Source organism: Scyliorhinus torazame, chromosome 27 (genome assembly GCF_047496885.1).
Source record: "Scyliorhinus torazame isolate Kashiwa2021f chromosome 27, sScyTor2.1, whole genome shotgun sequence".
Classification (NCBI taxonomy): Eukaryota; Metazoa; Chordata; class Chondrichthyes; order Carcharhiniformes; family Scyliorhinidae; genus Scyliorhinus; species Scyliorhinus torazame.
This window is the reverse complement of record NC_092733.1, coordinates 19,706,641-19,721,638: the sequence shown is the minus strand read 5'-3', so window position 1 is coordinate 19,721,638 and position 14,998 is coordinate 19,706,641. Positions and strand designations below refer to the sequence as shown.

Genomic DNA, 14,998 nt, shown 5'->3' with positions numbered 1-14,998 from the left:
CTTCTCCCAAGCTGAACCATTCAGATGCAAACAGCTCTTGCGTACCTTCCATTCTCCGTCCTTCTTCAGATTCTTGATCACTCCAGTTAAAATTTCTATGAAAGAAAAACAACTCCAGTTAAGGTTATGAAAAAAAAATCAAAGTTTTTTCCCCCAGTCTTTACATAGCAAGGTAACAAGGGCATGTGCGATGTTAAACAGAAGGAAACAAAGCAGGACCCTCGATCTGCAACGGTCTTCAATCAAAACATAAATACAAGTTGCGCAAATAATAATAATCTTTATTAGTGTCACAAGTAGACTTACATTTAACACTGCAATGAAGTTATTGTGAAAATCCCCTAGTCGCCACACTCTGGCGCCTGTTCGGGTACACCGAGGGAGAATTCAAAATGTCCAATTCACCTCACAAGCACGTCTTTCGGGACTTGTGGGAGGAAACCGGAGCACCCGGAGGAAACCCACGCAGATACAGGGAGGACGTGCAGACTCCACACAGACAGTGACCCAGGGCGGGAATCGAACCTGGGTCCTTGGCGCGGTGAAGTAACAGTGCTAACCACTGTGCTACCGTGCAAGAGAGGACCAAACAAGAACTACCGACACAAAAATACAAACACAATTGTAAATGAGGTCCACTTAAGCTTCTGTCAGCAGTCTTTATGTAAATTTAATAATTGGTAAAGTGCATGGCTGGGTTTATGCAGTCTTTGTATGCACTATAACACGTGTTACAAATATGAAGCATCAGAGGGCTCTTTCTAGCTTCAGTACTGATGTCATTTAGTTATAACTAGAATGCCACATAAATCATCAAAATAGCACCATTTAATTCACGCATGTGTGTCTATTAAATAAAGATGAATTCAATTTCCAGTATTTTATCAACTAAAAAGGGTAATGGAGAAGAAACATTTCAACTGCAGGATCAAGTTGGAAACTCCAGATTTTAAAATGTTATTTCCAAACTACAGACCCTGGTCAACTCTGACCCAACATGTTTATCAAAATGATTTATGGTTATTATCCCTATTCAATATTTCCACATCAATTCCACTCAGCAAGTGATCTATTACAGCCTTAGTCTAAACATTGGACAAAGAGCAACTCCAGAGATAAGGCGAGAGTCTCTGCGCTGGACATCAAGGCAGCATTTGATCAAGTGTGGTATAAAGGAACTTTGGTAAGATTAACGTAAACAGGAATCAGGAAAAAACTCTTCACTGGCAGGAATCATGCAAAGGAAGATGATTGTGGTTGTTGGAGGTCAATCATCGCAGATCCAGGACATCATTGCAGGAGTTCCTCAGGGTAGTGTCCTAGGCCCAACCATCTTCAGCTATTTCATCAATGACCTTCCTTCTATCATAAGGTCGGAAGTGGAGATGTTTGCTGACGATTGCACAATGTTCAGCACCATTTGCAACTCCTCAGATACTGAAGCGTTCCCAATCAACACGGAGTAAGAACTGGACAGCCTGAGGTGATACGCAGCAAGTGATATTTACATCTTACAAGTTCCAGGCACTGACCATCCACAACAAAAAAAAAAAGAGTCTAACAACCACCCTTCATATTCACTGGCACCACCATCGCTGAATCCCCTACCATCAACATCCTGGGAGTTATAATCAAGCAGAAATTGAACTGGCCATATAATAACTGCAGCTCCAAGAGCAGATCAGAGGCTTGGAATGCTGTAGCGAGTTACTCACTCGAGTTAAAATTCACTCCCCAAAGCTGGTCCACTATCTATAAGACACAGGTCTGGAGTGTGATGGAATACTCACTTGTCTGGATGAGTGCAGCTCCAACAGCACTCATGACGCTCAATACCAAACAGGATAAAGCAGCCCATTTGATCGGTACTCCACTCAGCAACTAAACATTTCATTCCCTCACTCACCACTTGTGGCATAGAGGCAGCAGTGTGTACTATACAGCAACTCACCAAGGCTTCTTCGACAGCACCTTCCGAATCTCTACCACCTTGAAGGACGAGGGCAGCAGGTGCATGTGAACTCCAACGTCTTCAAGTTCCCCTCCAAGCCACAAAGCTTCCTGACTGGACTTGAAATTACACTGTTCCTTCACGGTTGTTGGATCAAAATCTCGGAATTCTCTTCCCAACAGTACGGTGGGTGTATCTCCGCCACATGCACTGCAGCAGTTCAAGGCAGTAGCTCACCACCACCTTCAGAATCAGCTCGAGAGATGACAACAAATGCTGACTTTGCGGGCGACACCCCAATCCCATGAAAAGAATATATATTTTGGTATTCTGAAATCAGGCTAATTTTGTGTAAATTTTGAATTTAAACTGGAAACAGTCTGGGAAAGTGTCTAAGCCAGTTATGTTTTTGTGCTTTTAATTTAGGTATTTTTCTCGGGGTCAGTGAGGTGGCAGTTTCCACAAGTGGGCCTGCCTTCCTCGCGAATCTGACTGCAGCTTGAGATTAAGCCAATTTAGTTGTGTACCAAGTCAGGTATGCGATTGCCTGGAGTTCCCTCCCTACTTCTCTTTACCCTCTTTTAGACTCTCCTTGAAGCCTGCCCCTTGGATCAAGCTTTTGATTATCTGAACCAATGTCTCATGTTGGTTGGTGTCATACGTTTTGTAATGAGCCTGTGAAGTGCCTTGGGACATTTCATTATGTTAAAGGTTGTTGTTTACATGCTCCATGCCTAGGTAAATGTAGGGGAATAGACAGCCCTGCACAATGCATCCAGCTCACTGAACTATGTCATGTGCTAGGTGAGATTATCTTTGGTAGTCAGAAGGATATATAAACAGCCAATACCGCAGGGTATAAATCACCAGACCAATTTATTGAACATCAACAGAAAAAAAAAAAAAAAAAAAAACTGGATTGTTACTGTATTTATAAACTTTAATTCTCTTGAAATGCCAAAAATAAAAACTGTTCCCTCGCAAACCTTGATATTAAAGAGATTCTTCAAATGTGGTGTTTTACTTGTGTGCCAATCATCACCGTGGAGACACGTATCCATCTTTGAGACAAAACACCGCCCAAAACAAAGCTCCAAGTGCTTCTGAAGATATCGCAGAGCAGAAAATCAAATTCCATTCCTCAGCCTTCTGGAGGTCAAATAACCACAAGATTCAAGATTGTGTTTTCCCACACAAACACCACTGTCAAACACACTTGCTAAAGTTTACAACCTCAAAGGATATTTGCATTTTGAATTCTAACCCATCGATTAGTGCCAAACACTTTAACTAACCCGTTAAACTGGTTACCAGGCAAGAAACATCAACAATTAATCTATGACCGGTTGAAGTCGGCCTTCTTGGAATATGGTCAGTCTCTCTTGTGTAGGTCTTGCTGTCTGCTGAAACAGCTAGCAGTAACAAATCGAACCTCGGTGCACTGTGCCCCACACTATAATCAAATAAATAATCCACCATAAATACAGACCAAGAAAACTGTCAAGGGCAAACTCTAATGACATCATGTCAGTCAGAGGCAGCAAAACCCTAATTGGGAGAGGGGATCAGTAGATGCCTCCAACTGATAGTTAGCAATGACACAGCCATCAACAGCACATACACAGTGTCTGCCATTTTGATTCAGGCCAAAGGCAGACTGACCTTCAGCACTGCCACATGGGCCAATGGATCATTGCCATGAATAGCCTATAGGTACTCTCATAGACCCTTCCTTAACCTCCTGTTTGAAAAAGTCCAAATGTGTTTTCTTGCTCTCAATCCTGGTACTATATTGCTAATAATGGGGAAACATGAGAAGTACACAAGTGAGAAAGGCATAGAAGGACATGCAGAGAGGGTTAAATAAAGTAGGGTGGGGCAGTGCTCCTGTGGAGATGAAATCAGACCAAATGGAATTTTACTGCACAGAAACAGGCCATATAACGTGATGAGTTTTAAGCAAGGATCTGTTACCCTTCCTGTAACATGAACAGCCAGTCTCCTCTGCAGCAGCTCAATATCCAACAGCTCCATTAAAAGATGGTGTTTTCAATAGTCAGATTATAAATATTAAGAAAAATGCCACTGACATGTTAAAGCTGTTAATCAGACAGGAGCAATTTTCAGCAATTAGAGAATCTTTCAAAAATGGATTGAGATTGTTGCCAGTTTCCACAAATGGAGCCATATGCAGCACTAACATTGGACTGAAGGCATCAGTGCAAGAACTGGTACCCTGGAAGCCTAAAAAGCTCAATTAAAACACTCAACCATTTAAATTTAATACCACCTCATGTACTAAGCCAAGTGCAGAATTCTTGTGGGTAATTATTCGGCTGAGCACACATTAAGGAAACATATTTCTCAAGCTGCTATTCTACTGTCCAAGACTTGTGCCAGAGGCATTAACTTCCAACATACGATCTTGGACAGCCCTGGCCTACTGAAACTCACTTGCTCGGCCCACGTGATCAATGGAATATGATGAATGAGGGGGTGGGAGCTCCTGGCATCTGGGGAATTTCACCTCACCAGGGTTCAGAAGAGAGGAAAATCAGGAATTCAAAAAGTTGCCCACTCTGTAATACACGTTTGCTTATGGCCTTTAGTCAGTTTGTGCTGCAGGTTTCCAGGTCGGCCCATTTTATTGCCAACATGAAAACAAAAGCCGCATCAAATTGGAGGGGCACTGCTTTGGAATTCAACAGGCATATATCCAGAAAGTGACATAATCCAGATTTGACAGAACTGAAACCACATTGAACTGCCTCCCAACCCGCAGCTAAAATAAATTCCAATATTCAGAATTCTCCACCTGCAGCATATCCTGCACAAAATGTCAGTATCTATCACTTTGCTCCTTGCTAACCTCCAGTGGCTGCCTGCCCCATTGCAAAAGTCCTCCCGTTGTCCCCACGATCTGGCACCTGTGCAACCACTTCCAGCCCAAGTTTCTGCCTCTCTTCAAATTCTACTCTGGTGCATATTGCTCTCTATTCTTGCTATCATCTGTGGTGGAGCTTCACACTTGCCAAAACAGCACAAGTCCTACAAAAACAACAGAGTTGGCGCACAGCCAGTTATGTGCACATAGACACTCCAGAACCTGGTGACTTGGATTTGCTGATGCAGTCGCAACTTTACCCTTGCAATTTCCTGCATCATGTGGCCAAAGTCCAAGATATTAACTGCACAAAAGTGCAGACCTGTGGTAGCACACAGCTCCTTTCATTTCGGCTATACTGCTTTGGGGTTTCAGACTAGCCAGATCTGCTCATGGGGAGGAGGGCCCTTGCCTTTGCCTCCCTGATCGCCTGTCGCAGAATCCTGCTCGGCTAGCAGTCAGCAGCACCACCCAAAGCTGCAGACTGGCTGTCCGACCTATCGGAATTTCTCCAAATGGAGATAATCAAATTAGCCATCCGTGGATCAGAAGATGGCTTCCACAGAACATGGGAGCCATTCACCCGGCTGTTCCAGGACCAGTTTGCGGCCAGCAACTAAGTAGCCAGGGACAAAGAGAAAGTAACCAAGACACAAAAGGAAAGGAGGACCTGGGGAAACAAGAAAGCAAAACCGAACCTCGTGGGAGAGAGATGGGGAGGGCGGGAGGAGAAAAGAAAGGGGAACACAGGCAGGAAATGAAGCACAGGGGGTCACAACGGCCACAGCAAACACAGCGAGGAAAGAAAACAAGAAACGATCTAAACTCATGTATATAAACAAAAAACTACTGAAATGTAAATAACACTAGGGTGCCCCTCGTGCAAACGTCTTATCATTTTGTTTGTATTTATACTGTGCTATGTATAACGAAAACCCAATAAAAACATTTTAGAAAACAATTTAGGCTATACTGCTTGTCATTAGCAGTTTCCCCAAGGTCTGACTTGCCCTTTGGTTTCTCAGTCAAGTTGAGGCTCCTGTGCACTGTAAAGCACTGATGTCATTAATAGTCCCATATAAACCTTACGCCTAGAATACGGACTTCTGTTTTGTTTCTTTTGAAATCAACATCCCAAAAATATCTCAATCACCTGGATCAAATTGTTTGTGAACTTTTTTCCCCCCCAAAGCATTTACCAGTTATAGTGACTCTAAGGTGAACAAAACAGAGGGTCCCGGATTTATTCTTGAAGCAGCACTTGTGGATCTCAGTTGGGCAGCATTTGGTTAGTTATAATTAGTCACAGCATACTTTGGCAGATTTTATTTCCTTCATTACTCCTACCCCTCTCCCATTCTTGACTGACATCCAGTGATCACTTTTGCAGTGTGTGCCAGCTCGCCGAGTGAGGTCAAAAGGATCAGGTTCAGTTATAATGTCCCCTACAGACAAGTAACACAATGACACCCACTGTGGGGGTTCACGATGAAGACAGAGTGTTTGGTCAGTCAGTATCCAAGAAACCAGGAAGAATCCACTGGGATTGTTAAAAAAAAATCAAAGAGTTCAAAATGTAATCAACATGGTAGAGTGAGAAAGTGTAACTGAATGCAATATCAAATTTGACACATTATTTGAAAACCAGTCTAACATTAGTCCAAATTAAATATCAAATTCAATGGAACAATCAAAGGATTAACATAAAATCTCACCATGCACAATTTAAAACAAAAAGCCCACAACAGAAATAAAGAGTAATGATAGGTGAATGAGTTTAGATAAGCTGTGAATTCATTATCAATAGAGACATCATTAACATACCTTAATTATATGCACATCAATAGGATTCTGCAATATCCCTAAACCAGTGTCCGGAATAAACGACCAACACAAACCAGGTAAACAGAATAGTGCTAAACCACATTAGATTCACTGCAATTCTATGTTATAACAATGAAGCACAAGCAATAATAGTGGTTCTTTGGACAATAGATTTCTGACACCTTAATGTGTGTGTGGCTGCATCAAGTTAGGTGTAGACCCTCGATACACAAAAACCAAGTGTCATGTGCCGAGGTTCTACCTGTCCCCAGTGTTGCAAAGGATGGGTCTGGCCACGCTGTGGCGAAACGTCCCAAGTACTTGGACTGTGATGTACTACCTGTTCCTTGTAGAAAAATCTAGGCAGAGAAATACCTTTGACCACAAGTCCATCAGGCAGTGTTCTACACACAACATCCTAAAGGACCCGAGGGGAAATTAGATGGTGAATCCTGTAAGATGGTTGCCTGAGCAGACTGTCAGTCGTTTGGCAGAATGCCTCATCACCAGAACTTTTAAACAAGCACAAAGACGTAGCTTGGCTGGTAACGAGGAGGCCTTCCCGTCAGATCCTTCCTACACACCGAGTCTCCCTCTGTCCGCACATTGCCTTTCAAGGTTGCTGTGGAAGAGACCGCTGTCCACCTCCTTGTAAGGTGCGTTTTTTGCAAAGAGAGAGAGGGGGGGGGGGGGTTGTTTTTTGTCAAGGTCTGTGACACAGGACTCTCTGCTCTACGGTCTGCTCCCATGGATGCACACAGAGACAAACATCAGCTGTTGCTGGAGAATCATCAACTCTGCATTGCAAGACCAACAAGTTTTGGCAGAGTTGTCCCTGACCAAGTGTTGCAGTCTGGCACATTCTAACACCCAGGACTACACATGCTAAGGGATGCACTAAAGCTTGGGGCAGCCACCAGAGGTGCAATGGGGGGGGGGGGGGGGGGGGGGCGGGGAATGGTTGCTGTCTGAAAATTGTACAGAATCCCTCAGGCGGTATGAATGTATATAGTAAATAAATACATCTTCCACAATTGTATTGAAGTGCAGATTGATCTATGTAGATTACTTAAATACCATTACACCTTTTGTAATGAGGTGCATTTTGAAATGTCTGTAATGTTCCTTTGATTGAATTGAAGCACCTCAGAACGCAACATGATCTACATGGAAAACCTGAATATCATTGAACTGGTGGTTGCCATTTTGAAATGCAGATATTTTATGAATAGAGTACATCTTTGCAAAGAAAAAATGGATTTCTGAAGCTGGTCATCATCAATGGGGAGCTTGGGTGGCAACTCTTCTTGTATCCTACCTGCATTTCATCTGATGAACAGCAACTCAACTGAGAGTTGGTAGGATAACATAAAACAACGGCATACTGGATATAAAAGCACCCCCACTACACGCTGGTCTTCCATTTCTTGAAAAAGGCTGCACTAAAATTTCACTCATTCCCGGTTTACACTTTATTCTTCATCACATTTAAGTGGAGATAACTGGAGAGTGCAGAAGAATTAGGCCATCTGCAGAGTACTTTGACAATAATAGGACATTGTACCAGGCCCATTCAAACCTCCTGATCATCAGCAAAGTGATTTTTGACTTTGCATTATAGCCATCATAAACTCCAACTGGATGGGCTATATGTAATAACCAGACAAAAACTGCTGTTCAGTTACCATTCATTTGTAAGTCCAGGCAAAATGTGTTGACGTAACATTCAGTCATGGGATATCACAGCAATGCATAACTGTCTTCACCGGTGATCCACCAATGAACCTTCCTGATTCTTCACCCACTTCCCAAAATCTCCCCCCCCCCCCCCCCCCCCCCCCACCCCCCCAAACCCCTCCCCCCCCCCCCCCCCCCCCACTTCCCAAAATCTCCCCCCCCCTCCGCCGAGAGAATACTATGTTTTCATTTCTGGGGCTTTTCTCATGGAGGCAGTGCTGAGTTTGCAGGTCCGTGGTTCGCAGAGACAGATGAAGTGGGAATGTACATTCCTGGTGGTGGCAATGGGATTCCCAACTACAGGGTCTCCCACAAAGCTACAGTGGGCTATCCTGGGACACTCAGTACCCTCATGACAAACCCCAATAATACAAAAGGCAATGGCTCAACAACCATTATGCTTGTGCAAGCCATACTAAAGAGCTGCCCAAAGGTTAAATTTTAGTGTTTTCATCCATTTATCATGCAAACCGTCAGACATTGGGACCGTCTTGCAGCTTTATCGAGGACAGGTTCAGCCACTCGGCTTTTGTCAGTCTTAGGCCAGCTAATGGAGGTCAGATGAGGGGGCTTCTGATTTAATGCAGTCACACATTGTTATACAAACTTCATCCAGAAGCTTTAGTGCAGAAGTTATTCTGGTAAAACCCAGTTATATTTTCATACTTTTAAAGAAACATTCCTCACCCTGATTCCAGATGCCACAGGACTTTTCGAATGGACCATCATAAAAAGAGAAGCAAACGGACACCACAACCAAGTGAAGAGTTGTTGATGCTGATTAGCAGCAACAACATAAATTTGAAAATACTTAAAAGCTCATATTCCTCTGTTTTCACATTAATACAAAAATAATTCATTGTTAATATCTAACCTAACTAACTTCGACAATAGGTGGCAGAAACAGATACGATAGCAGTCTTTAAGAGGCATCTTGACGAATACATGACTAGGATGGGAATAGAGGGATATGGACCCCAGAAGTGCAGACGGTCTTAGTTTGTTTGGACAGACATCAGGATTGGCGCAGGCTTGGAGGGCCGAAGGGCCTGTTCCTGTGCTGTACTGTTTTGTAATACTACTGTTCTTTGTAATACTAAACCTCAGCTCTGTCATGATTGGGCACCTGGAGACATAGGGAGAGGCACAGATGGGTGGCAGGAATGCACGCAATGCAGATCACCCACATTCAAGAATGCGGGTTTTGGCAAGGTAAGAGCATGCTTTAAAAAAAAAAAAAAAAAAGCATTTCCTGGCAAAAATAGCAAAGCACAGTAGTATTACTCAATAATAAAAGCAAAATATTACAAATGCTGGAAATCCAAAATATAAAACAGAGTGCTGGCAGCAGCTGAGGAGTTAATGTTTCAAGTCCAATATGACACTTCGCAGGAACTGGTAGTAGAACTTTGCCACAAATGTTTTTCAGAGTGCTTCATTGTGGTCCAGACACAGGCCTCTCTAAACCTAACCACTTGAAGTATCTACTTGTCCACAACTAGTTCCCCCTTTATAAACACGCGCAATGCTTAGCGGAAAAATCACCAAATTTGAAAACTTATCCACAAGTGTACAGAGTATTAAAATGCCTAATAAGATACTAAATACCCTCCCACAGATGTGCAGGCTATGTGGATTGGCCATGCTAAATTGGTCCCATGGGAAAAAAAAAAGAATTGGGCACTTTAAATATATATTTTTTTTAAATAAAAGATACTAGATACACTGCTCAACAAAACAATGCATTAAAATCTCAGGTACCCTCTGATCGCCTCAATGCTCCTGGGCTCCCAGTCCTAAACAACATCCTGCCCCCACACCAAAGGAGGGATATTGCAACAAAAAAAAAAAAAAAGCTCCTGGAGAAGGGTTGCTGCAACCCAAGCCTGCTGCTACACAAGGACTGTCCCAATCCACCTGCTGCTCGCCTCCCATCATGCCAGCCTGCTTGGCTAAGGTCACCGTGCCAAGGAATAACAGCAGAGGCCCTGTGGTAGAAGGAATGGAACCAAGCCGCCACCATTAAAAACCACTTCCGCGTCACAGATCCGTCTGCCACACCAACAATGGGCACTCAACTGTTCCCGCTCTGGCCAAGGCCTTTGTACAGCAAATCAGTACAAGCTGGGCCTTGCAGGGACTGTAGCTGCGGTGTCCCCCAATCAATAACACGTCATTCAAGATTGTCTCCTGCCAAAATTCAGTGGAGGCCGCAGACAGACTCCATTCAGCCACTGTGGAAACTGCCTGGCTTGATTACAAGCTAAAAAAAAAATTAATCGCCCCTTGAAACAAATATCATTTTAATCACACCATAACAGATATTATTCTCTTGCTGCCACGGAGAAGCTGATAATTACCCCTGCTCAACTTCTAGAACTGTCCATTTACTAATTACATCACTGCAGCTACTTGGTCTACCTGTCAACAGTTTGAGTGTAATCTTCAGATGAGGGAGCAAAACATTTCAGGTGAGATTAGGCACAGAAGAGTAGAACTTTCTCTGTTGATCCCAACTGCAGAGGAGCGTGTTCTGATTTGAGCTCAATAAGTTTGCTGGCAAATACGCAGCTCCCATGAACCAAAACAAGTTCACAAAGTCTTTTAGAGTACAAGTGCTTAATAAATCCCTTTTAATCACTAGGGTTTGAATTGGAAAGAGTCTGGAACGCCCATCAGTTTTGAATCACTTTGGCCGATAAACATCAGGCTGCCAGGTTAGAAATGGCCAATTCATGATTATTGGGTTGTCAAGAATCGCAAAATAGCAAATTTGGTCACACTAATCACCCTGGACCAGCTTCAAAAAGCAATAAAACTGTCAAGAACTTCAGAGCTCTCTTCAGTGACTTTGGGTGAAAAGGTTTACACAAGAGAGGAACTCCATGAGGCATTGTTTCTCACTGTTCTTTTTTTCTCAGACGGCTGAATTGGAGCAAGTAGCACATAGGCACTCCAAAACCAGAACCAGGGACACCATGGTCCAAAATGGCCACACACCACCTTGACCTGCACAAACATCCATTGTCTACTTTCAGCTGCAGATGCTGATTCTGATGGAATGTGGGCTGGCCTGGCTTTTGAGATACAAAGCTACTCCCCTCAACTTCCTGCCAAAATAAATATTTATAAACACATCAAAACAAATCCAGACTGCACAAAACTGTGGCAGAGCAGAAAAAGAGCAGCAAAGCCAATATGCTTTGATATTGCTCATTCTCTTAATTCATCACTTCAAATTCCTTCTAAAATTAGTAACCGCCCTGTGACAGTCAACTACAAAAATACTTCCTTTTCTTTGCCTTAAAACTCCAAATGCACTCAACGGAGGAACAAGTAGAAAAAGGACAAAAACATTGACGATGTTTCTCAGAGTTCAAGTGGGCAGAGTGGGAAATTTCAAAAGTTATGGTTATGTTTCAGTAGTTTAAGTGACAATAATTGTGACAGGATTATATTAAATATTGATTAGGAGATGGTAGAAACCTCAAAAAAGGAAAAAAAAACAACAAAATAATTCAAAACGGAGATAGAAGTTCGACACAAAAATCAAGTTTCATATTTCCTTTCTGCCAGCCCATTGCAAACGTGAGAATAATGTATGATTTTGCACAACTGGTTAACTCTCAAGAGAACTAACATGTAGACAGCACTGTTGGATAGAAATGGCCAATGGAATGTTTACAGAATCATGAGCATCTCAAAAATGTGTTTCAGGGACTTCATTTACCAGCTTTGTCACAATGCTCAGAAATGAAGAAACAGGAAACAGATTTTTGTGACAAGATTAACATGAAAACATCTCACCAACTTCCTAAAAATCTAATTTTTAACTCAGCTTACATCAATTCTGTCACGGAGATCGGAGTAACGATGGCAAAACGGTCATTAAATATTGGCAAGACCGTGTCTGGAACAGCAAGAGTGAAATATTGGTGGGGATGGATCTATCACTGGTACAAGTACAGTAGTGGGAGTAATCTGAAGTGAGAAATGGAGCAGCCAAACAACAAAACACTAAAGTACATTAGTCTAAGAGAAATGTTTCCTATAACATATTACAAGACACCAAAATGCCAGAGTTGGACATTTATGGAAGCATTGGGATGGCACAGTGGTTAGCACTGTTGCCTCACAGCTTCAGAGATCCGGATTTGATTCCAACCTCGGGTGACTGTCTGTGAGGAGCTTGAACATTCTCCCAGTGTCTGCGTGGGTTTTCTCCAGATGCTCCGGTTTCCCCCCCACAGTCCAAAGATATGCATGTTAGATGAATTGCTAAATTGCCTCTACTTGGGGTTACGGAGATAGGCTGGGGGATTGGGCCTAGGTAGGATGCTCTTTCAGAGGGCTAGTGCAGACCTGATGGGCCGAATGGCTGTTTCCTGCACTGCAGTGCTTCTATGATTGCAGGAACAATAATTCAGTGACATTGCTAATAGCAGTATTATTGTATAAGATTATTGTATATTGTATACAGTATAAGAATTGGCAAGTCATGTTGCAGCTGAATAGAACCTTAGTTAGGCCACACTTGGAGTATAGTGTTCAATTCTGGTCGCCACACTACCAGAAGGATGTGGAGGCTTTAGAGAGGGTGCAGAAGAGATTTACCAGAATGTTGACTGGTATGGAGGGCATTAGCTATGAGGAGCAGTTGAATAAACTCGGTTTGTTCTCACTGGAACGAAGGAGGTTGAGGGGCGACCTGATAGAGGTCTACAAATTATGAGGGCCATAGAAAGAGTGGATAGTCAGAGGCTTTTCCCCAGGGTAGAGGGGTCAATTACTAGGGGGCATAGGTTTAAGGTGAGAGGGGCAAGGTTTAGAGTAGATGTACGAGGCAAGTTTTTATTTTTATTTTTATTTTTTAGTTTTTTTTTTATTATACACAGAGGGTAGTGGGTGCCTGGAACTCGCTGCCGGAGGAGGTGGTGGAAGCAGGGACGATAGTGACATTTAAGGGGCATCTTGACAAATACATGAATAGGATGGGAATAGAGGGATACGGACCCAGGAAGTGTAGAAGATTGTAGTTTAGTCGGGCAGCATGGTCGGCACGGGCTTGGAGGGCCTGTTCCTGTGCTGTACATTTCTTTGTTCTTTGTAATCTCTCATTTAATTATTTCACAAGACATGGGTGTCATTGGCTAGGCCTGCATTTTTGATGCCCATCTACAATTGCCCTTGAGAAGGTGACAATGAGCTGCTGCTGTCCATGTGGTGTAGGTATAACTTCCATGAGGTTTGGGAGGAGTTCCAGGATTTTGACCCAATGGCAGCGAAGGAACGGTGATATATTTTCCAAGTCAGGATGGTGAATGACTCTGAGGGGGAATGATCAGGTGGTGATGTACCCACGAATCCATATCCTTCTAGGTGGTCAAGGCTGTTTTGGAACTGCTGTCAAAGAAACCGCTGAGTTGCTGCAGTACATCTTACAGAGGCTGCTGCCACTGTGCTGCAATGGTGGAGGGAGTGAATATCGGAGGTGATGGATCGGGTGCCAATCAAGTGGGCAGCTTTGTCCTGGATGGTGTTGAGCTTCTACAGTGTTGTTGGAGCCGCACTCATCCAGGCAAGTGGGGATTATTCCATCACAATCTTGACTTGTGCCTGTTTGCTGGTGGCCAGGCTTTGGGAAGTCAGGAGAGGAGTTAATTACGGTCTCTGATCTGCTCTTGTAGCCACAGTATTTTTATGGCCAGTTGTGAGGTGCTGTACTACAACACTCCTATAATAAAAGCAATATACTGCAGATGCTGGAAATTGCAAGTCATACAGACTCGAAAGAACTTTGTTTCTCTCTCCGCAGATGCTGTCAGATCTGGATTGGACTTGTTTATTGTCACATGTACCGAGGTACAGTGAAAAGTATTTTTCTGCGAGCAGCTCAACAGATCATTAAGTACATGAAAAGAAAGGGATAAAAGAAAATACATAATAGGGCAACACAACATATGCAATGTAACTACACAAGCACTGGCATCGGATGAAGCATACAGGGTTGTAGTGTTAATGAGGTCAGTCCAGGACTCTCGGTTGCGGCTATGCGGAGCTAAGCCGCACGAATCGGCAGCCTCCCCGCGAAGACGAACTTTCGGGCTCGAATAGAAGAGCCCCAACGGAACTTTTCACACAGCCAACCCGTGGGGAAGAGAGGCGAGAGGTCCCCCACTAACCTGTATGGACCGGACCCGCAGCGAAACGGCCAAATAAACGGCGGCCGAGGACAAAGAAGAGATGCAAGAATCCATCAAGCGCTGCTTTGAGGAGCTGCGCAAGGAGATGGTGGCGCCTATGCTGGCAATAATTGAAGGACTTGGGGCAACCCAGAAGCCCACGAGGTGAAGATCCAGGACAAAGTGAGTGAGAATGAGGACGAGCTCTTGGGCCTGGCGGTGAGAGTGGAGCGGCACGAGGCGCTACACAAGACGTGGGCGGGAAGACTCGAAGACCTGGAGAACAGGTCGAGGAGAAACAATTTGAGGATCCTGGGTCACCCAGAAGGAGTGGAGGGGGCCGGCGCCACGGGCATATGCTGGGGCACAATGATCGGGGCGCTAATGGGCGCGGAGGCCCCCCCGGGTTGCTGGAGCTGG

The 14,998-nt window shown here is 43.8% G+C and overlaps 1 protein-coding gene across 2 annotated transcripts in view; it reads right to left on the bottom strand.

Moving 5' to 3' along the window:
- The window catches only part of stxbp2 (syntaxin binding protein 2), a 72,491-nt gene that overhangs the window by 43,292 nt on the left and 14,201 nt on the right, over positions 1–14,998 (bottom strand). For both annotated transcript variants that reach the window (XM_072491069.1, XM_072491070.1), the window contains one exon: positions 46–95. In XM_072491069.1, coding sequence (XP_072347170.1) covers positions 46–95 — 50 coding nt within the window. Of the gene's footprint in view, positions 1–45; positions 96–14,998 lie in introns of those variants that run through there.